Source organism: the organism of the source record quoted next, unplaced genomic scaffold (genome assembly GCF_019419815.1).
Source record: "Pyrus x bretschneideri cultivar Hongxiangsu unplaced genomic scaffold, Pyrus_bretschneideri_v1 Contig6, whole genome shotgun sequence".
Lineage (NCBI taxonomy): Eukaryota > Viridiplantae > Streptophyta > Magnoliopsida > Rosales > Rosaceae > Pyrus > Pyrus x bretschneideri.
The window spans coordinates 3,462,853-3,484,487 of record NW_025999798.1 but is presented as its reverse complement, the minus strand read 5'-3'; the positions used below and the strand labels follow the sequence as shown (position 1 = coordinate 3,484,487).

Genomic DNA, 21,635 nt, shown 5'->3' with positions numbered 1-21,635 from the left:
TAGGATTTAGGGGTCATGTCAGGCCATCTTCAACCAAAGGGTTAAGGGGATCAGATGGTCGAAAATAACTCGAAAACCGTTTCCAACTAAAGGCTAGACCAGAGGGCTCGTGGGCTCTATGAAATCTGAAAGGGCCAAAGGGCCAGAGGCTGACCCAATCCAGCCAACCAACCAACCTCGGGCTAGGCCAAAAATTCTAGTATTCCTGTCTAATATATCTGATAGGTTAAATATATTTTTGTCGGTTATATCCAACAAGAATTCTAAGCCAAATTTCAAATGCAACAGCTAGCTGAAGTCAGCTAGCCGTTATTTTTGAATTTTTATTTTATTTTTTACACAATTTTTTTTCCTATAACTTCTTTTTTTTTTTTTTTCTATAACTTCTATTTTACAATTTTTTTTTTATATTTTTTCTAAATTATATTCTTTTTCCTATAACTTCTATTTTACAAAATTTGAATTTAATTTAAGTTGTTTGTTTTTAAATAATAAATTATGTTGTAGTTTTTTTACAGTACTTAGCCGTTGAATTTGAATTTAAGTTGTAGTTTTTAAATAATAAATTATGTTTGGCCTTATGACCCTTGGTCATCGGTTGAAGACGATTTTTTGTGACAGGGCTAAAACGAGCTCTAGCCCTCGGTTGGAGATGGAGGCAAATATGATCATGTATTGTTCATTAAAATATTAATATCTTGAAAGGCCAGGGGGCTAAAATGAGCCCTCTAGCCAGCCTTCGATTGGAAATGGCTTTAGAAAATAGAGAAGGAGAAGATTTAGGACTCGTTTTGATGTTCTTTTAAAATAATTGAAAGCGCTTTTAGAGAAAATGTATTTAGGTTCCAAAAGCACTTAAAGTGTTTTTTTTGCAAAAAAACACTAGTTATGTGCTTATTCCATGAAGTACTTTAAGTGCTTTCCTACAATTTACTTGCATTTTTACTAACGATTGGTTCTAAAAACATTTTCACCAAAAGTGTTTTCAGTCATTTTAAAAGCACATTCAAACGAGCTATTATTTGCATGTCGATAAAGTGGAGTTTTTACCATATATTTCAAATTTGAAATTCTCTTATCTCATAAATTATTGTAATAGTTTCAAATCCCTCTTCTCCTTTAAATAATAATAAAAGATTTATTACTATTTTTTTAAGTATTTTGGGTTAATGGTCATTTACGTATTTCAGTTACATTCATATCTCAAAGTTCACAACAATTATAGTTGCTCAAGTTGTTCGGTGGTAAACCATTCCACCTTTAAGATTTTTTACTGACTCGATCTCGTTCAATCATTTGGCCAAATTTTGGTTCAATAATTACAACACTAATCGTATTCGAACTCAACTACAAAGAGATAAACGTACTTTCTTAATTAGCTTGCCTAATTCACACGTTTCCAAAAGAAATATATTAAGCAAACAAGCATAAGATTTTGCAAATAATGCTCTGCAGTAACAAACATAAATATGTTTACGTCTCATGATGCTAGTCGATTCCCACAAATTTATTTTTTCATAATAACTAATTATTAACTCACCAACGTTATTACTTGTGAAAAAAATAAGCAAAAGATTTAACACCTACTAATTAGTTAATTAACAAATTAAACTCTTTTATTTGCGGTAAATAATTTATGGTTGTCTATAAAGAACGTAGAGACGTGATAGAGAAAATTTTCAGCGTGATCGGAAAATAGATGGTATATCACGTATTATTATACAAATAGTGGAATATGTGTGTTAAAGATTTAATAATTTCAAAAGTAAAATTTCTCATCACTTATGTAAAAACACGTGATGTACCTTCCGTATGCTGGTTATAATGAAAATTTTATCAACGTGGCGACCCAGTACGCACTCTCACGCCTGACCACTGCCACCACTCGCACAAGTCACTCCCTTGCCCTTCTGCTTTCACTCCGTTTCGTTTTCAATTCGGCTGCGTAGGGGCCAAAAGCATAAACCCAACAACAGAGCCTCGAAACAAACAAATGGGGGACATCACTGCTCTTGCTTTCTTGCCAAGGAAACGTAGAGGGAAGAACCGGGCGAAAACGACTTCCGGCGCCGCCGTCAGGGAGCGGTGGGAGGTCCATTTTTCCCGCTTCTTCCGCTACCCTCCGGCCCACTCCACGTGTCCTGATCTCGTTCCTCTGTCCACCAGGATCAGAAATCGATCTCCAGCTGGCAACTGGGTCTCCTCCTCCTCCTCCTCCCTGGCTATGCTCCAGCTCGCTCACGATCACTCCTCCTCCGACGTCCTCCTCACCGTCTGCTTCGCCGGCAGAGTTATGGTGAGGCCACGCTTTCTCTCAGGGGTTTTGAACTGTCGATTCCGTTTGGTTGCCGATAAAATCAATGACAATGGGGACTCAATAAGTAGGCCTGTTTTCCATACGTACACTGCGCATTTTCTCGGCAACCAAACGGCGTTTGAGCTCAAATGCCGTCTGTGATATGATAAATAAAACGAGTAATTGTAATTTGTAAGTGCTAGATTGTTTATAGCATGCTTCTGCCGGAGATTAATCATACGGCGTCGTCCTGGCTTGTTTCCGAAAGGAGAAGCTCATGAACTGTAGCCTTGTAACCTTGCAGGCAAAGTATTCGATAGACGTCCACTGTTAAATATTAACTAATTAGCTGTTAAGATCGCATTAGTTTCCTTAACTCGTGTTCGATTATTTCCTTTTTGATACGTAAAATGCTTGAGCATTTAGGCCAGACTCTCTTTGTCCCCAGTTTTTCGGTTTCGCTGAGATTCGAAGATTTCATCTGGCAACTCTTCGAATGATTGTGATTTAACATGTTGCAGGAGGAGCACTATGTTTCCAAGCTGCAGTATGTTTGGCCTCACGTTTCATGCAACCCGGGACTTCCTGCCAGGGGTACCAGAGCCGTGTTTATCAGCTACCGAGACTGCGTGGGCGAGGCAAGCCGCAATGCTTCTTTTTTAGGCTACATGGATACATATTATTAGTTGAAGAACTCACAGTGCCCTTGTGTTGTATCTTGTTTGCAGGTTCAGAAGTTCGCGTTGCGATTTTTGTCAGTCGATGAGGCAGAGAGATTTATGAACTCTTTGAAGGTGAATCATTGTTGCAAACAATGTACCGTGTGTTTTTAGATAGATATAAGACATTTTCCTTTGTATTGCAATGGTAATGGTGTTACAATTGGTTTGTTTTTTCAGGCGATCTTTAACATTGAACCTCCTCATACTGACATGGGATCTGAAATTTCAGCACAGTCTGAGTTCATTTATTCGACTGGACCACCCCTCGAACGGTGAAAACAAAACCTGCTATCTTCTAAATTCTTCATTTTCCCTTTGATGAGAAACTGTTATGGTGTTTTTCTGTGTTTCCAGGGTTTGCACGGACTTTGTCATGGCTCCGGCTCAGACTTATACCACTCAAATACCGCCAAGCTTCGGCAGTGCAGCTCAACAATACTCACAGGCTCAGCAGATGATGCACATTCATAACATTCAGCAAAACTTTCCAGTCGTTCGTCCAGGTTTCACCGCATTGCTGAATGGCTATCACCACGCTGTTGAACAAGGTAAATTACTTACTTTCCGACAATTGAACAAGGTAGAATGTGTATGCCTTTGCGGAAAACCGGCAAATTTACTATCATTAACCACGATTGAATGTACGGGCAGCACGATCAACTGTATCAGAGGCGGTAAATCTCAGCTCCCATGTCATGCCTCCAAGTTTCACCTCATGGCTTGGGAACTCTCAACCTGTTTTTGAACAAGGTACATTCGTCGTTGCAATAAATGGAAATTTCACTCAACGAAAAATTTGTTCTGATTCCATGCGATGAACTGAAACATTGTCCTTGATTGAATGACTCAGTGGCAACACAAGAAGTCATTTCACCGGAAGCCAATGCGATATCCCAACTCGCGGTAACCATTTCTAACGCCTCAAAATTTCTCGTCATAGACGATGTTCTTAGTCAGCAAAACAATGTGATTCCATTTGATGAAGTATTAACACAAATGTAAATGCTTGTGCTGCAGAGTTACAGGGGAGATGCTTCCTTCCAAGGTAGCTTTACTTTTTACCTTCTTACCTTCTTACCTTCTTCTTTCTTTCTGATGAGAATCCTTTTAAGGTAAGTTATGATCTGCTGCGACGCGTGAAATGCTAATTTGTTTCTAATTATTTCTTTCTTCCCTGTTATTTTCCAGATATGTTGAGTAAGATGGAGAGAGTTATCAGTGAAATGGGGGGTGATTTGAATCTCTAGTTTTTCATGAGCTCTGTCTCTAAGATTTGTATATGAAGGCTTTAACCATCTCATTTTATTTTATCTTTTAATGATATGATCTAGGTTGAAAGTTTCAATTGGAGGTATTTTAATTCTTAAGGTTGTGACTAGTGCTACATTTTAATAGTATTTCTCGTCATTTGTGAGTGAGAAATTTTAAGTTTCACTCCCGTGTATAGTGAGTACAATAACAAATTATTATGGATGACCCATTGTTAACTCAGCTGAAATCTCATCACCCCTTAGCAGTGGAGGATCCATAATTCGAATCTTGGGGGGTTCTACTGTTAAAGGTTCAAAGTTTTTAGATAGAAATAGTGTGTGAAATGCGCAAAATATATTTAGTTTATTAACTGAGACATTTCGTTGAACACTTTGTGAGTTTGTTACTGGCCGAATCAAGTTGTGCACATGTCAACGAATATTGACATATGTCAAAGTAATCTAATGAGTGCTAATGAGAGAATTTGAAGAGTGTTGTCGACATAATATGTGAGAGGCTTTTCGTCAAACACTTGGTGAGCACAAAAATAACATGTATCAAACATTTAGAGGGACTCGAAAAATCTTCACATATATATTTCTTGGACTACGATTGGTCTTGAACCATCTAAGTCCCAATATGCATTCGCCACTGGTCTCTAATGTAAAATATCGTTGTATAAAAATTTGCACATGGTCTCTTCACATAAAAGTCCTCCAGATCCAAACTGTGTCTCCTAGTTTTAGACACTTAAAATACTATTTTCAAGAAAAAAATTAACTATTTCATTGTTATTACATTATAATTAAGGGTTTTTTTTCCCTTTAATTAGATTTTTAAGCGATTCTCGTTAACATTATGAAGTATAATAATTGTAAGAATATATGATTCTTCTAAGTATTTATACTTATAATTTTTTTTCTAAATGCTATTGCAAATTTGCAGGTAATAAAATTACAATCCGGCTCCAATTTTGATGACAGATAAACTCAAGTAAATACGGTTAAGGAGAGGCAAACAAGATTAACTGATCGCGGTAATAAAAAAACGCGCGGGACGTGACGACTTTTGGTCTACCAATGCCCCAATCCCACAGCGCCACCTGTCCGTCTTTCCATATAAATTCATTTCTTCCTTGATCGTTTCTCCACAAATTTGAATTCCGATTTCGTTGCGATGGCCCCAAACGAGCAATCCGGAGTGAAGAAGCGGAAATCAAAGAGAAAGAGTCTGGAAAAAATGGCGGACTCTCTCTCTCTGGTTGTGGTACCGAACGAAAGCGCAGAGTTGGCGGCGACGGCGGCAGCTGCAAGCGCCGCCATTAAAGGTCAGTGGGAGGTCCACTTCTCTCGCTTCTTCCCCTACCCTCCTCAGATGTCCACGTGTCCCGACCTGGTCCCTCTGCCTCCTAAATTCAGAAAGCGACGGCCGCGTAACAACTGGATCCCTTCCTCCTCCCCCGCTCAGCTCCAGCTGGCTCGCGATGGCTCTAGCTCCGACGCCATCCTCACCGTCTGTTTCACTGGAAAGACTTTGGTGAGCCTACTCGGTCTCTATTAGTTAACTTCTCGTCTTGTGATTTGTTCATTCAATTTTCTCTTTGAAATTTTCTTTCGACTGCTGATTTGTGTTTAGCTGCTGAGAAAACTGAGGGAAAGTGAATAAACTACTACGAATTGAAATTCTAGTATCCAAACGGCGCTGAGACTTCATTTGAATTTAATTGGAGAGATTTGTGTTGAACTTTCAGATCCTTTTAGAAATATGTTCCTGAATACTTCTTTTGATTTTGATTTTCTATATTATTACGAGTGTTTAGGATCAATTTAGTCTAAAATGTACGGACGCTGTGTCATTTCATTCTGGCCTAGCTGTTTGGTTACTGGAAGCATTACTTAGCGGTCTGAATAATCGCTATTCGGCATTAAATCAAGGCCAAACACCTCCGATAATCGCAATTCTGGAAGTAGAATTAGAGTGATTTGTTAATTAATTATCTATTTTTGGACATTAAAATCAAGTAGTCCGAGTACGTCTTCATGAATTTTCCGAATCTAGAATTTACGAGGCCTTTTTCTTCAAGTTATTTAGCATGTTTATTTCTACTAGATGTTACAACTTTTTGAATTGCTATAATTTGACATGGTTCAGGAGGAGCACTATGTTTCCAAGCTACAGATTCTCTGGCCTCAGGTTTCATGCACGTCTGGATTTCCTGCGAGGGGCACCAGAGCCGTGTTTGTCAACTACAAAGATCCTGCGGGCGAGGCAAGCTGCTCATTCTTTGTTTCAGATATGTAGTTCATCTTTGTGTATGATAGGCAGTATCTGTTATGTTTATGATACAGGGGACGGAATAATTCGAAACTCACATTGCCATTGTGTTGCATCTTCTTTGCAGATCCAAAAATTCGGCCTGCGATTTTTGTCTCTCTCTGAGGCCGAGAAGTTTATGAATGCTTTAAAGGTGAATCCATTACTTCTGGCAAATTAATTGCGTTATTGCAATGTTAGATTTCGTAAAGAAAAAAGGAACATGTTTGATGCTCATTGTCAGTATAGAAGACTTTTTTGTTTGTCTTGCAATGGTGATGTTAAATGGCTAATTTGTCAGGAGATTTGCCAGGAAGGGAAGGATAACGAAGCTGTTAATACCGACTGCGGACCTGAAATGTCATCACAATCTGGGTTGGTCTCTTCCAATAGACCCCACAGTCGGTAAAAACAAAACTATTTTCTCCTGAAACTTCATTTTCCCCTCACAGTGGAAAAGTCGAAGAGTAGTGATAGTTAATTCTGTGTTTTCAGGGCTTGCAAGGACTCGACTACTATGACTTCTGTTGAGACCTGTACACCTCACATATCGCCAAGTGTGTTGGACAAGGAAGCTGATCAAACTGTTCAGACTTACATGCCTCAAATATCACCAAGCTTGTTGAAAAACGAAGCTGATCAAGCTGTACAGAGTTATAAGCCTCAAATTTCACCATGCTTGCTGAAGAGCGCAGCTGGTCAATCCTCGCGCACTCAAGAATCCATGCATATTGATAACTTTCAGAGCAACTTTGCAGCCTTGCCTCCAAGTTTCGCCTCATTTCTGAGCAACTGTGGCCCTGTGATTGAACAAGGTAGGTTTCTTCCTTCAAGTTTTGTTTGTCTTATTCGGGGATGATTTGAACACGGTAGATTGATTGCCACAAAAGTAAACAGGAAATTTTATTCTGATTCCATGTGACGACTGATGAATCATTTTCCTTGATTGAAAGATGCAGTAATGGCAACACAACCAACTGCTCCACAGGAAGAAGTTCTCAAATCCCAAATTGCGGTACCTTTTCTTGACGCGTTAGTTTAATGGATTTACTGTTCTCAGTCAGCATAACGAAATGGTTGTTTGTGCCTATTAGTACACGGATTTGTTGCAATGCGTTCTTTGTAAACAGTGCATTTGCATACTAGTTACTGATGTTCTACTGACGTACTGCTGATGTATTAACATAAATATTTGTTGTTTTGCAGAAATATATGGAAGATGCTTCCTTCCAAGGTAAGTTATCTTCTGAAATTAACATTTTGCGAACGTGTTATGCCTGATGCCATATCGATCTTTGTTCTTTCTTTACAGCAAACAACTTTGTCCTAATTTTAGTGAATATGCATATTTCATTTCTTCTCACTGAATTTGGAGCTTGCTGGTTCTTGCATGTAGATTATAACTTAAGTTGATGTCTTTGTTTGCGTATGTATATGCACACTAAAAATTTGAACACCGTCACATTGAGAAGTTGCTAGTATCTCAAACCGATTAAGCACTACCATGTCACGGAAAAGCTACTTGATAATATATCCTATCACTTGAAAGTTGATTCGTTTCTTGTTTCGTTCTTTTTCCCTGTTATTGACAGATATGTTGTTTAAAGTGGAGAAAGTTATCGGTGAAATCGGAGGTGATATGCTGCTGTAGTTGTTCATGGCCCTGCACCCGCAGTATCTGAAGCGGTTCTTCTACAGTTCCCCCAGCCGTGAACCAGCTTTCACCACCTACCGCCCAAAACTTGTTCATCCTCCCCTCTCTTTTTTCAAAATGTTACCGTACATTACTGAAGTTGCTAGGGTTTTATAGTAGATACAGAATTATAACATCAGTGAATTGGTAACCTCACGTTTTGTTTCACGATGATTACACCGAAAAATCAATCAACAAATTGTTCATTTAACAAGTACATTTAATTGTTATAAACATGCAACAAGCTTCCTCCAGGCCAAGCCACAATTGGTGTTTGAAAATTAAGAGCTGAAATATGTGATCTTAGTTAGTTAGAGTTAGTTAAAGTTCCGACAATTTTTTCTTATCTCTCCTGCATCTCCAGTGAGAACATTGATTCTCCCCATCTTAATTATGGCCCTAACAAATTGCCGAGCCCAAGAATCAGACCTAATAGCCAGTTTCGCCACCTCAAAGCCGGTGCGAGGATCCGTCGCCAGAGCCTGATCCGATTGCATCAATGCTTTCCCTTGCATCAGGTTCGTGTAGTAGTGATTGTCCAGGACGAGCGGTGTGGCATCAAAGTCAACAACCCTGTTTTCAGCCTCCTCAGCAGGCAATGTGTTGGGTGCAGGGCACTGTTGAGCCAGCTCAGCCGCAAACACTGGGTTTAGTGAAGGGTCTTGTGGCATACCTGGTGCGAAATTGTACAGCCTGTAATCGAAGAAGTTGCAGTGGACGGCCCCGATGGAGTGCGCGCCAAACAAGACGACCATTTCCTCAGGGGTCAAGTTTCTTCTGGAGAAGAAGTCTATGATCTCGTCCATTGGTGTTGCGGGAGAAGGAAGAATGACATCGGAGGCACGAGATGTGCGGCTATCGCGGCGCCCGGCGGGGACTTGGTGACGGGGTAAACCGGAGAGAGCCACAGCTTCCCGAGTGGCAAAGGCTAGTATGTCGGCGCAGGAGACGGTTTCCGGGCATTCCTGCTCTAGCCTAGCCTTGATCTCTTCAATGACTTCGATACCTCGGATTCCACCGCTGGCCGGTGATTGCATCTCTACGGGTTCGTCAGAGGGCGTGGCATCCAGCAGAATTGATGCATCGCATCCCTATACATTCATGAATAAATTGTTATCAATGAACAATTTTAAATAAGTAATTCTTCATCGCTAACAAATCACAATTTCACATGTGAAGAAACTTTTATGAATGATAAACTGTGATTTGTAGATAACGAAAATGACTTATTACATGTAAGGAATCAAACAACGTTAACTTGTATCACAAAAGGCACATACCTTCACAAAGCAGTCGTGGAAGAAGAGGCGAATGAGGCCAGCAGGAAGCTTTTGGTCTGTCTCTACAGCCTTGGCCACAACGTCAGTCACAATTTGCTCCAAATTGGGACATTTCCGATCGTAAAATCCAACATGCAACCCATTCCCCGGGTTGTTCGCCTCGTCCGCCGAACAAGGAATGATGATCATGGAACACAAGGTGACGGCAAAAACTGCCGTGGCAATTAAACAAGGGCCCATCTCCATGGTAAAAGATCGATGACTGTGACTTGCAATGCCACAACCTTAGCTAGAATTGTTTGTTTTCCTTCCCTTGTTTGCCACAACCACGACGGAGACATGGTGCGGGTTGTGCTTATATACAATGCACAACCGCGTGTGTAGGGGTTTTGGTAGTTTCTATGATTTCACATAACTGATTGAATTAGGTTCGCCTTTGTCTTGCCTCGTTGTTGGTTGTTAAAATTGCAATAGTCTAGAAACATGTCCTTTTTTTTTTCTTCCGGTAAAACCTTAAAGTCGATCCTGCCCCAGCATCGCTATTTTGGTTAGGTATATTCACAATTTGTTAGGCTCTTTTATATTTGTTGATGCACAAAATAAGTAAAGATTTTGGAACGTAAAGTGTCAAGTTTGTGATATTCGCTTGGTTGCTTCGGTCACTAGTGAGGATAAATATGTAAAAAGATAGAGATAGGGAAGCAAACGCAAGATGTACGTGGTTCACGCTAGAGTAAAAGAGTTCTCATTAATTGTGAAGGGTTTACACCAATACATAGGTTCAAACATAATCATCCTTGGTGGGTTCTAATAACTAGTAAATAACTAGTTTAAGTACAATAATGACATTAGGGATTTGTAGGAGAATGATCTTCTTTTATAGTTGAGGAGAGTCTCCAACTTTTGTCTGCGGTTGATGTGGGATGTTGTGAGCTTTATTTTGATGTTGACATGCGTCGTGCTGTGATTGATCTCTTGTTTGGAGGGAAATTCTTGTGCTTCGGCAGGGGTGTCTCAGCATGAACCCCTCGGTGGGTCCTTGAAGGTATGACGTTGACTGGTGCTTAGTAGTTTCGGGATTGGTCAAGTATGGTACAAACAGTGCTCCCCTTAGTTCCCAAGCGAGGAAAGCTTCTCGGTTGTGAACTTGACAAATCCAAGTCACTGAGTAATCATGAAACTTCTAAGTACCGAGTTGTAGTAGCATATAATGAGAGTCCTCCAAGTCTCTGAACGAGGAGGGTTGCCAAAAGAGGCGCCTATAAAGTTTCCGGTTCATCGAATGAATAAAAAAACCCACTAAGGATGATGGGGAGCCTTGAATAAAAAGCCCACCGGGGAGCTTTGGATCTTGCTGGTGAGCCTTGGACACGATGTCAACCACAATTTGCTCCACATTCGGGCAACTGCGATTGTAAAACCCTACATTTGAGCCTTTCCCGAGGCCTTTTCCTGCTGCCTCTGTACAAGGAACGATGATGATGCATAAGGTGAAGAAGATTGTACGTTGCGTTGACCATTAGACGAAGCATAATGTGTATGTGTTCGTTAATTAATACGGTTAATGGTTGCTTTTCTTCCTCGGTCAGAGGATGCTGGAGTGAGAAGTAGGAATTTTGCTTATTTTAAACTGCCCAAAACTAAGAACAAAAATATCGACTCACCGAAAAAAATAAAATTTCGGAATATAGCAAATGTTTAGGGCTCAAATATTTTAATTTTTTTTGTTGGAATATTTTCCTGTAATTAGTTAACAAATGTTCACAAGTCGATTGCTTTCTATTTTCTTGTTGTTTACTTGTTTCACAAGTTTCCTTATTTTGTGTGTTAAACTAACTCCTTTTTTATTCGAGTAATATATCGTAGATACACAGTTGTAACATAAATGAATTGGTAATCCCACGTTTTGTTTCGCAATGATTACACCGAAAAATCAATCAACAATTTGCTCATTTAACAAGTACATTAATTGTTATAAACATACAACAAGCTTCCTCCAGGCCAAGCCACAATTGGTCTTTAAAAATTAAGAGCTGAAATATGTGATCTTAGTTAGTTAAGAGTTAGTTAAAGTTCCGACAATTTTTTCTTATCTCTCCTGCATCTCCAGTGAGAACATTGATTCTCCCCATCTTAATTATGGCCCTAACAAATTGCCGAGCCCAAGAATCAGACCTAATAGCCAGTTTCGCCACCTCCGCGCCGGTGCGAGGATTCGTCGCCAGAGCCTGATCCGATTGCATCAATGCTCTCCCTTGCATCAGGTTCGTGTAGTAGTGATTGTCCAGGACGAGCGGTGTGGTATCTAAGTCGACAACCTTGTTTTCAGCCTCCTCAGCCGGCAATGTGTTGGGTGCAGGACACTGTTGAGCCAGCTCAGCCGCAAACACTGGGTTTAGTGAAGGATCTTGCGGCTGACCTGGTGCGAAATTGTACAGCCTATAGTCGAAGAAGCTGCAGTGGACGGCGCCGATGGAGTGCGCGCCGAACAAGACGACCATTTCCTCGGGGGTCAAGTTTCTTCTGGAGAAGAAGTCTATGATCTCGTCCATTGGTGTTGCGGGAAAAGGAAGAATGACGTCGGAGGCACGGGAAGTGCGACTGTCGCGGCGTCCAGCGGGGACTTGGTGACGGGGTAAACCGGAGAGAGCCACAGCTTCCCGTGTAGCAAAGGCTAGTATGTCGGCACAGGAGACGGTTTCCGGGCATTCCTGCTCTAGCCTAGCCTTGATCTCTTCAATGACTTCGATACCTCGGATTCCAGCGCTGGCCGGTGATTGCATCTCTACCGGCTCGTTAGAGGGCGTTGAATCCAACAGAATTGATGCATCGCATCCCTATACATTCATGAATAAATATTGTTATCAACGAATAATCTTAGAGAAGTAATTCTTCATCGCAAACAAATCAAAATTGTAATTTGCAGGTGACGAAAATGGCTTATTACATGTAAGGAATCAAGCAGCGTTAAGTTGTATCGCAAAAAGCACATACCTTCACAAAGCAATCGTGGAAAAAGAGGCGAATGAGGCCAGCAGGAAGCTTTTGGTCCGTCTCTACAGCCTTGGCCACAACGTCAGTCACAATTTGCTCCAAATTGGGACATTTCCGATCGTAAAATCCCACATGCAACCCATTCCCCGGGTTGTTCACTTCATCTGCCGAACAAGGAACAGTGATCATGGAACAGAAGGTGACGGCAAAAACTGCCGCTGTAATTAAACGAGGGCCTATCTCCATGGTAGAAGGATCGATGACTGTTTGTGACTTGCAATTCCACAACCTTAGCTAGAATTGTTTTTTCTCTTTCTCTTTTTTGCCACAACCACGACGGAGACATGGTACGGGGTTGTGATTATATACAATGCACAAACCGCGTGGGTAGGGGTTTTGGTAGTTTCCATGATTTCACACAACTGAGTGAATTAGGTTTGCCTCTGTTTTGCCTCGTTGTTGGTGGTTAAAATTGCAATAGTTTAGAAACATGGTTTTTTCCGGTAAAACCCTAAAGTCAATCCCGCTCCAGAATGGTTATTATGGTCAGAGTTATTTTTTCACAATTTGTTAGGCTCTTTTATATTATATGTATATACAATCGTTAATATGAGTGGATTCAATACGCTACATGGATATATATTTGCAATTGTTTTTTACACAAAGCTAATTGATCGTAATGTTAGTTAAAGGGTTCTACAGTTTTTCCTTATCTCTCCATCATCTCTGAGTGAGAACATTTATTTCCCATCTTGATCATGGCCTTAGCAAATCTTCGAGTCCAAGATTCAGACACAAGTGGTCAATATTGATTGCCATTTTATTAGCTGTGTAATTGATTTTAATCAACACGTTGATCCTTAACCTTTGTCGGAGAAGAAAACCGAAACAAAATGTGGAAGTTCCAGATAAAGCTATATCGAAAAGCAACACTCAGACTAATCTAGAAAATTAAACATGTAGGCCTCAATGTACGAGAATCGAACATGTAGGCCTCAATGTAGGTGGACCTTACCTTTATTAGAGAGATGTGTAGCATGTTAGTTTAGATGATATAAATAGCACAATGCTATACGTACCTTGACAAACCAATCATGGGAAAAGAAGCGAATGAGGGCTTCAGGGAGCTTTGAATCTTGCTGGTGATCCTTGGACACGATTTCAGCCACAATTTGCTCCACTTTCGGCCAACCTCGATTGTAAAACCCTACATGTAAAGCCGTTCCGAGGCCTTTTCCAGCTGCATCTCTACAAGGAACGACGAAGATGACCATGATGATGCATAAGGTGAGAAGATTGTCCCATTGATCATTACACGACGGATAATGTCTTCGTGTTAATTCATACGGTTAATGGTGATTACTGGCTAATGCTTTTCTTAATTGCAAATGCCACAGCCGAACTACGTACCAGTGAATCGTGAATGGTTGCCTGCCTTCCTTGGCGAGAGGATGCATTTTGCTTATTTTCAACCTCCCAAAACTAAGAACAAAAGTATCTACTCACCGAAAAAAGAATTTTCGGAATGTTTTCGATCTCTGGAACTCCCTTTGTTTTCCACCTCTGCTTCTTCTATTGCCCCCTTGCCGGTCTCAAGAGTGGTAGCAAAGGTTTTCTAACTTTGGCGGGAAAATAGCAAATGTCTAGGGTATTTGATATTTTCTTATAATTAGTCAACAAGTCGATTTCTTTCTATTTTCTTACTGTATACTTGTTTCACAAGTTTCCTTATTTTCTATGTTAAAGTTAAAACTAACTTTTTTTTTTAGAAAGAGCGTTTCTATTGTGCTACTTCTTGTTTTTCTTTTATGATTCAAGTGACATTAAAAAATAATCTAATATAACTATTCTGGGATCAAAATTATAACGTGAATATGAAGAAAGAAGTACACTGCTCTAGCTAATTTAACTAAACTAAATTTCCCATTTTTTGTATTTATTAATCTATGATTGTGACTTAGGTCAACCCTGGAAATTGGAACACCTCAGCATGCTCCAATATAATAGAATTTCGTCCCCTCTCGTCCCCTCTCGTCCCTCCCAAAGTCGTATTGACTTTCTTGCATCAAAGCCTCTAAATATGGTTTTTCTTAGCCGGCACATAGCTCCCACGAACTAATGCCTAACCCCATCGTTACTTACTCTAACCACAATTAAACGTTAATTCGCTCTTCGTTGCAACCTGATGAAGCTTTTCCTTTCTTTCTCACGTATAATAATGTTCCGTATCGCTACCTATACGAGGACATTCCCACTCGAACGACACCAGATTAAGGTAGAAGGAGAAACGAAAAGGACGCACCAGTGCTTAGCTAGCTCTTAGCAGAGTTCTGAAGGTATATATATAATTCTGATTAGTAACAAGATTAAAACATAAGCATATATTTAATTGCTCACGAAGAATATTCTGTTTCCATAATCCAGAACAAAGGGACGGTCAATATTGATTTCAATTTTATTAGCTGTGACATTGCTTTCAATCAGCACATTGATCTTCATCCGTTATCGGAGAAGAAAACGGGAACAAAATGTGGAAGTTCCAGATAAAGCTGTATCGAAAAGCTTGAAAGGCTCGAAAAGCTTGGCTCCTCACTGATCCTTTTCGTTGCATAATCAATTGCCTCATAAAGAAAACATGGAAGGTCAGATAAAACTCCAGCCGCATCTCTAATGCAATAATTTGTGCATGTTAATATGCCTGAAAAGAGAGAAATTTCTAATCATGACGGTAAATCTACATTGTTGATTTCATAGATGGGGCAGTTTTTGAATCAGACGGACCGGTCATATTTAGCCTTGAGGAGATTGAGGAGGCTACTAGTTACTTCGATGAAACTAAGAAAATCGGATAGGGTGGATATGGTAGCGTGTTCTTTGGAGTAATAAGGAAGAAGGTATATGGCAGGAACCCCACATGTTTTCTCCATTTCTACCCGAAAAAAGTTACGAAACTAAGCTGTATATGTTCAACTTTCAGGAGGTTGCCATAAAGAAGATGAGGTCTAATAGTACCAAAGAATTCTTTGCAGAGCTAAAGGTCTTATGCAAGATCCATCACATTAATGTTGTGAGTGATCGATCATTTCTGAATAAGTTGACCTCTAACATGGTGCGAAAAAAAGTGCTTCGAGTACATTAATCACTTGTGTAAAAATATCTGTTTTAGGTGGAACTTTTGGGGTATGCCAGTGGAGATGACCACCTCTACCTGGTCTATGAGTATGTCCAGAATGGATCGCTGAGCGAACATCTTCACAATCCGCTACTGAAAGGTACTTGAACCATTGCACGCACATATCTTTAGTGAAGCGTTTACGCAAGGAGATTTAATTGAACTGCAGATAAATGATTTGCAGCTAACCAAACATATTAAACCAGGTCACCAGCCACTTTCTTGGACTGCAAGAACACAAATTGCACTGGACACTGCAAAAGGTATTGAATACATTCATGACCACACAAAAGCGCGATATGTGCACCGCGATATAAAGACGAGTAACATTCTACTCGACGAAGGGCTCAGAGCAAAGGTATACCTAAAACATGAATCCATCCATTTTTATTGAAGTTCACTGAATTATTATATCAATTCTGCTAATTGATATGATTACTTCATGCTTTTAATTAGTAGCTTAAAAATCCATTTTCTGTAGGTAGCAGATTTTGGTTTGGCAAAGCTTGTTGGAAGAACAAATGAAGAAGATGTTATAGCGACACGGTTGGTTGGAACACCAGGCTATCTTCCCCCAGAGTAAGTTTCATTAGGGTTTACCTTCACAAGGAAGCAAAGCTTGTCCCAGTTTTTCGTATATCTGACTGTGTCTGTTTATGAAAGATCCGTGAAGGAACTCCAGGTGACTCACAAAACAGATGTATTCGCATTTGGAGTGGTACTAGCAGAGCTGATCACAGGGCAACATGCACTTTTCCGTGACAATCGAGAGCCTGGGAAGATGAAATCCTTAATTACAGTCGTAAGTTCCAACCGAATCTTGAACAGAAAGACCAATGCATATCACTCACTAGTACAATCTGAATTTGATTGATTTGCTGCACATTTTGTCAGATAAAAAAGGTGTTCCAAGATGATCATCCAGAAGCAGCTTTAGAGGCTGCCACAGATGGAAACCTCATAAGAAACTATCCTATGGAGGACAAATTCAAGGTGCTCTAATGATTTCATACACATTTATTCGCAGTCCATGCTCCTTTGTCTTTAATGTTTAAACATTGCTCAACTCCTTAACTGTAAGGAGTCATTCTGATGAATCACACATTGACACAATAACGAAATATTTTAGCACACGTGTCAACCTGTAACTTGTCTGTTGAAAATTTTTGTTCAAAACAGAGTCAAATCACTACTATTGTTGCAGATGGCAGAAATTGCGGAATGGTGTTTGAGTGAAGAAGCAGTGGAGAGGCCAGAGATGAGGGAGATTGTTGTGATGCTCTCACAGATTGCGACATCTTCGATCGAGTGGGAAGCAACACTGGGTGGCAACAGCCAGGTTTTCAGCGGTGTATTTAATTTTAGTGGAAGATGATCCAAACCCTAAGCCAAATGATTGATCATTCTTGTGTTATATGAAAGGTCATGATATATCAAGTGATTTTTTTTCGAGATGATTTGTTGTTGTATTTTGCCCCCTTTTCTAACAGATCGAAGATAGCAGCTTTTTAACCATCTTATGTTATTATTGTAACTCGTAAAAATTTGTAATTTATTTGTTGAGAGCATTTATCTCACGTCGGAAGATAGCATCATTTTATTAGTAAAATAATTTAAAAAATTCTGAGAATTTTCGTTTATTTTTAATTAATTTGAACTAAATGTTCATATTCTGATATAGTGTCAGACTATCCACATGTTGGTCTTATGCGTCACTATACGTGAGACATAATCAAATTTTCAGCTCTAAACATATGAAAATGATCCTTAATATGTAATAAATAAGAGCAATGTTTAAAATATCTACGAAATTGTTGATATTTCTCTTGAAATATCCGAAAAATTAAGGATCAAATGGAAAAGGGGTGAAATGCAAACTTCACCCCTATAACGGCAGGATATATGAAATCAATGAGTATCGGCAATATTTACCGATTTAGTATAGAAATTTTGCTAGAATTGCAGATTTCGAACTTTTGAACTTTTTGGAGAAACTTTCTCTAATTTTGACTAAATCTGACATCTATTCCATTACAAATTTTCATAATTTCTATCACAAACAACCGACCATTGATATTTCTATAAAATTGCATATCAATATTTTAAACACTAAATAAGAGTCGCTATTTATCCATTTCCAAATTAATGTAAGAAGGGGAAAACTTGAAATGTATAATTACCTTGGAGTTTAACATAAAACGTCGTCGTAAGAAGGAGACGGACGCGGGTCTCTAACGTCTGGAATAAGCAAAATATTCACCGCGAACACCTCCATTTCCAAAACAAGACTCCTCCTTCTTCAGACTCTCAGACAGATTGAAGATGGCGGTTGATGCTGCAACAATAACAGCAGACGGCGAACGGAACCCTAACGCCTAAGATTCAGATTCAGATCTACTACTACGCCAATCGACTCCGCTGCTATATCTGAATCAGATCGCGTCCAATTTCTGCAACCGCCGATCAGATCTCATGGCAGGGGCAGTCTCGGCGCTGTTCCTCCTAGACATCAAAGGCCGCGTTCTCATCTGGCGCGACTACCGCGGCGACGTCTCCGCTGCTCAAGCCGAGCGCTTCTTCACTAAGCTCATCGAGAAAGAGGTAAAAAAAAATGTTCTTCTTACTTAAATTTACTCAATTTCCAGAATTTCTGCGTTTTTTGATCTTGTAATGGTTTGGAGAACTGATTGGTTGCCGAGAAAACAAAGGAAACGAAATTGAATTGTCGTTTGTTGATGAATTATTCCCCTGCAAATTTGGATTTGATCTGTTTTGTGAGAGTAGAAATTGATAGTGGCATTATGTTTTTCTTTCCATGCTTGTTGAGATGCGGTTCAGGTTGATCCGGAGTCTCATGATCCAGTTGTTCATGATAATGGCGTGAGCTACTTGTTTATACAGCATAACAATGTTTACTTGATGACTGCGTCCAGGCAGAACTGCAATGCCGCTAGTCTTCTCTTCTTTCTACACCGAATAGTCGATGTAAGCTCTATTGGTAATTATGATAAGTTTTGTTCCTCATTCGTTCTTGTTATTTGTTTCTGCACTTATTTGAAATGCGTAATTAGTGAATTGATTATTGGACGGCAGGTGTTCAAGCATTACTTTGAAGAGTTAGAAGAAGAATCGCTTAGGGATAACTTTGTGGTTGTGGTAAGGAGATGTTTGTGCCGGTCATTTTGCTTAATTTTGATTGAGAAACATTGCGATTTGATGTGTTTTTTTGTGTTGTAGTATGAGTTGCTCGATGAAATGATGGACTTTGGTTACCCTCAGTATACTGAAGCCAAGATTCTCAGTGAATTTATCAAGACTGATGCTTACAGGATGGAAGTTACACAGAGACCTCCCATGGCCGTAACAAATGCGGTGTCTTGGCGAAGTGAAGGGATACGTTACAAGAAGAATGAGGTATGTGCTTCGGGAAAAACTGAAGAGTTTTCACTCTTCTTTGAAGCCACAGCAATTGGATGACTTTCCTTCTTCTTTTTCACCTAGGTTTTCCTGGATGTGGTGGAGAGTGTTAATATACTAGTCAACAGCAATGGACAAATCATTAGGTCTGATGTTGTTGGTGCATTGAAGATGAGAACTTATTTAAGGTGTGTTTCCGTTCTAACCCAGTGAATTTTCATCTATGCTTTAGCATTCTAACTTGTGCTTGTTTCACTGGATATGCTTTTTAAATGCCAAGTGAATGCATCCATTTTCATTTGGAGATGTCAGTTTAAGATTTGCTAGCTTGTTTGGTTTATGCTAGAGTTATAATCCATTCGTAAGAAGAAACTATGTTTATGAGGACAGTGGTATAAATCCTAGTTAAAATTTCTCTTTTGAGTACTCTGTTTCGTCGAAGCCATTAACTTGATCGAAGTCAAAAACCAATGCACAGAAAGATCAAAGATAGAAAACCAGGGTTTGGAGAAAATCTCTGAAAAAAAACAAGAGGATCTGAATTTCTTTTCTCAGTTGCAGAAATGAATAGTAGCTTTACATCTTCAGAGCGGTCTCGTTTATACACTCTGCTATTGTACAATTTTTTTTTCTTCTCCAGAACACAACAATTTACTGTAGCATAGTAATGTATAGCAATTCCATTTACTTTTTTAACTATCTACCTTTCTCTTTTATATGCTGGTATCAGCTATCAACTAGTACTTACCCATTTTGCTTGCAGTGGTATGCCTGAATGTAAGCTTGGCTTAAATGATAGAGTGTTATTGGAGGCACAAGGGCGAGCAACAAAGGGAAAGGCCATTGATTTGGAAGACATCAAATTTCATCAGTATGTAGCTTTCCGATTTATCTGAGTGCTGCTTTTGTGTCTTACAAGTGTTTTAGATTTTACATAAAACTAATCTTCCTGCAAGTCCTTACATTAAATCATAAAATTTGTTTTAGGTGTGTTCGTTTGGCTCGGTTTGAAAATGACCGGACAATATCTTTTGTACCACCTGATGGAGCTTTTGATCTCATGACATATAGGCTGAGTACACAGGTATCCCTCATGTTCTGCTGATGCTTTTTTCTTTTCTTTGTGTGTGTCTGTGCACGCATTGAGTGGGGAGGGGAGGTTTATTTATTGCTTATCTCATTCCAGTTAATTGTCGTCATTTTCCCTTTCAGGTTAAGCCTCTAATTTGGGTTGAATGTCAAATTGAAAGGCATTCAAAAAGTCGCATTGAGATTCTGGTAAAAGCTAGAAGCCAGTTCAAGGAGCGTAGGTATCAAAAAAGTTCTTTAATCAATTTCTTTATGCTTTGGGCATCCTAATGTTTATTCCCTTAGTATTCATGAAAATTTAACCGCACAGTACTGCAACAAATGTTGAGATTGAGATCCCTGTGGTATCTGATGCCACCAACCCCGATGTTCGGACATCATTAGGATCTGCAGCATATGCACCTGAAAGTGATGCGCTTATCTGGAAAATAAGATCTTTTCCCGGAGGCAAGGTGTGGACTCGTATTATTGCTAGTTTAAGAAGATTATTATGTTGTACCTCGTGCTGTGCACTTTATCCCCTTTTATTGATCTTGTTTCTAATCCAAATTGTCTAGGAATACATGTTGAGAGCAGAGTTTCGTCTTCCGAGTGTAACAGCTGAAGAATCAACTCCTGAGAGAAAAGCTCCTATACGTGTGAAGTTCGAGATACCATATTTCACTGTTTCTGGAATACAGGTATGCCTTTATGAACCTGATTGCTTTGCTCTATTTCGGGGACATCTGGATCTCTTTCTACAATCAACTTAGTTAAGGGCACCTAAGCCTGTATTAGGACCTGATATTTCAGAGCAACGATGGAATTTGTATTCCATATGTCAACATGTTAAATGATCAGCCATCGTAGAGCTAGGAATTTGTTATCGTGCGGTTTTCTTATAAGCAAATTGGGGTTTTGTAGGTTCGTTACCTCAAGATCATTGAAAAAAGCGGATACCAAGCTCTTCCATGGGTGAGATACATAACCATGGCTGGCGAGTATGAATTAAGACTGGTATAAAGTTGCCCCTGCAAGGTGTTTTCTGAGGCGCTGCTCTCACGTACGATCTTGTATGGTTCAAATCCAAAATTGGTGGATAGATTAAAGACCGTCTTTGAGAGCCAGTTGCCCGCGATCGGTCGTTTGTTGAGAATGAGTCATCTGGCCTTTGCTTTTGTGCATGTATAATGAAGGTTTATCTAACAATGTTGTAAGTTTATCGTCACCGGAAGGTAGATTTATTCAGCACGTTGAATTAAGATTCGTCATTGTGGTTTTGGATTTTTGCTGTCATTTTTCCTATTCGATTCTTATTTGTCTGGAGACTGTCCAAATTGGTACATATTTTTCTTTTTTCGATTGAGATTCGTATTGAAACATGGGCTCGTTTCAACCATTGATCATCGGCCATATACTCGAATTGGTC

The 21,635-nt window shown here is 39.6% G+C and overlaps 5 protein-coding genes and 1 pseudogene across 7 annotated transcripts; 4 read left to right on the top strand and 2 right to left on the bottom strand.

The window, feature by feature from the left end:
• The first annotated feature begins 1,872 nt into the window (after positions 1-1,872).
• LOC125471268 (protein POOR HOMOLOGOUS SYNAPSIS 1-like) lies at positions 1,873-4,452 on the top strand. The gene is made up of 9 exons (XM_048571511.1): positions 1,873-2,296; positions 2,818-2,934; positions 3,025-3,090; positions 3,196-3,290; positions 3,373-3,566; positions 3,670-3,768; positions 3,869-3,921; positions 4,036-4,063; positions 4,207-4,452. Exons 1-9 carry the CDS (start codon positions 1,994-1,996, stop codon positions 4,263-4,265), a joined length of 1,014 nt encoding a protein of 337 aa, XP_048427468.1. The 5' UTR covers positions 1,873-1,993; the 3' UTR covers positions 4,266-4,452.
• Positions 4,453-5,410: 958 nt separating this feature from the next.
• LOC125471267 (protein POOR HOMOLOGOUS SYNAPSIS 1-like) lies at positions 5,411-8,443 on the top strand. Of its 3 annotated transcripts, none has more exons than XM_048571510.1 (8): positions 5,411-5,805; positions 6,421-6,537; positions 6,671-6,736; positions 6,896-6,987; positions 7,078-7,397; positions 7,536-7,597; positions 7,789-7,816; positions 8,175-8,443. In XM_048571510.1, exons 1-8 carry the CDS (start codon positions 5,446-5,448, stop codon positions 8,231-8,233), a joined length of 1,104 nt encoding a protein of 367 aa, XP_048427467.1. In that variant the 5' UTR covers positions 5,411-5,445; the 3' UTR covers positions 8,234-8,443. The 3 variants fall into 3 exon arrangements, with proteins under 3 accessions (XP_048427467.1, XP_048427466.1, XP_048427465.1); XM_048571509.1 differs by having other exon boundaries at positions 6,884-6,987; positions 7,542-7,597; XM_048571508.1 differs by having other exon boundaries at positions 6,884-6,987.
• A 121-nt stretch (positions 8,444-8,564) lies between these two features.
• Positions 8,565-9,880, bottom strand: LOC125471269 (peroxidase 5-like). The gene is made up of 2 exons (XM_048571512.1): positions 9,556-9,880; positions 8,565-9,366 (listed from the first exon to the last, which is right to left on the bottom strand). The coding sequence occupies exons 1-2, from the start codon at positions 9,799-9,801 to the stop codon at positions 8,593-8,595; spliced, it is 1,020 nt and encodes a 339-aa protein (XP_048427469.1). The 5' UTR covers positions 9,802-9,880; the 3' UTR covers positions 8,565-8,592.
• Positions 9,881-11,618: 1,738 nt separating this feature from the next.
• LOC125471226 (peroxidase 5-like) lies at positions 11,619-12,861 on the bottom strand. Its single transcript, XM_048571430.1, has 2 exons — positions 12,550-12,861; positions 11,619-12,392 (listed from the first exon to the last, which is right to left on the bottom strand). The coding sequence occupies exons 1-2, from the start codon at positions 12,793-12,795 to the stop codon at positions 11,619-11,621; spliced, it is 1,020 nt and encodes a 339-aa protein (XP_048427387.1). The 5' UTR covers positions 12,796-12,861.
• A 2,323-nt stretch (positions 12,862-15,184) lies between these two features.
• LOC125471381 lies at positions 15,185-17,184 on the top strand (annotated as a pseudogene).
• An 856-nt stretch (positions 17,185-18,040) lies between these two features.
• LOC125471638 (AP-1 complex subunit mu-2-like) lies at positions 18,041-21,605 on the top strand. Its single transcript, XM_048572311.1, has 11 exons — positions 18,041-18,322; positions 18,560-18,706; positions 18,815-18,877; positions 18,959-19,135; positions 19,223-19,326; positions 19,902-20,009; positions 20,126-20,222; positions 20,351-20,448; positions 20,538-20,679; positions 20,785-20,907; positions 21,131-21,605. The coding sequence occupies exons 1-11, from the start codon at positions 18,194-18,196 to the stop codon at positions 21,227-21,229; spliced, it is 1,287 nt and encodes a 428-aa protein (XP_048428268.1). The 5' UTR covers positions 18,041-18,193; the 3' UTR covers positions 21,230-21,605.
• The last annotated feature ends 30 nt before the right edge of the window (positions 21,606-21,635 follow it).

Bases quoted from the DNA above. Each gene is read 5' to 3' on its own strand.
- LOC125471269 (XM_048571512.1), bottom strand. From the start codon at position 9,801: ATGGAGATGGGCCCTTGTTTAATTGCCACGGCAGTTTTTGCCGTCACC. The intron at 9,367-9,555 runs GTATGTGCCTTT...ATGAATGTATAG, and splicing joins TCCACGACTGCTTTGTGAAG to GGATGCGATGCATCAATTCT.
- LOC125471268 (XM_048571511.1), top strand. From the start codon at position 1,994: ATGGGGGACATCACTGCTCTTGCTTTCTTGCCAAGGAAACGTAGAGGG. The intron at 2,297-2,817 runs GTGAGGCCACGC...AACATGTTGCAG, and splicing joins GCTTCGCCGGCAGAGTTATG to GAGGAGCACTATGTTTCCAA. The intron at 3,922-4,035 runs GTAACCATTTCT...CTTGTGCTGCAG, and splicing joins ATGCGATATCCCAACTCGCG to AGTTACAGGGGAGATGCTTC.
- LOC125471226 (XM_048571430.1), bottom strand. From the start codon at position 12,795: ATGGAGATAGGCCCTCGTTTAATTACAGCGGCAGTTTTTGCCGTCACC. The intron at 12,393-12,549 runs GTATGTGCTTTT...ATGAATGTATAG, and splicing joins TCCACGATTGCTTTGTGAAG to GGATGCGATGCATCAATTCT.
- LOC125471267 (XM_048571508.1), top strand. From the start codon at position 5,446: ATGGCCCCAAACGAGCAATCCGGAGTGAAGAAGCGGAAATCAAAGAGA. The intron at 7,398-7,535 runs GTAGGTTTCTTC...CTTGATTGAAAG, and splicing joins TGGCCCTGTGATTGAACAAG to ATGCAGTAATGGCAACACAA. The intron at 7,598-7,788 runs GTACCTTTTCTT...GTTGTTTTGCAG, and splicing joins TTCTCAAATCCCAAATTGCG to AAATATATGGAAGATGCTTC.
- LOC125471638 (XM_048572311.1), top strand. From the start codon at position 18,194: ATGGCAGGGGCAGTCTCGGCGCTGTTCCTCCTAGACATCAAAGGCCGC. The intron at 19,327-19,901 runs GTGTGTTTCCGT...TTTTGCTTGCAG, and splicing joins AAGATGAGAACTTATTTAAG to TGGTATGCCTGAATGTAAGC. The intron at 20,680-20,784 runs GTGTGGACTCGT...CAAATTGTCTAG, and splicing joins GATCTTTTCCCGGAGGCAAG to GAATACATGTTGAGAGCAGA.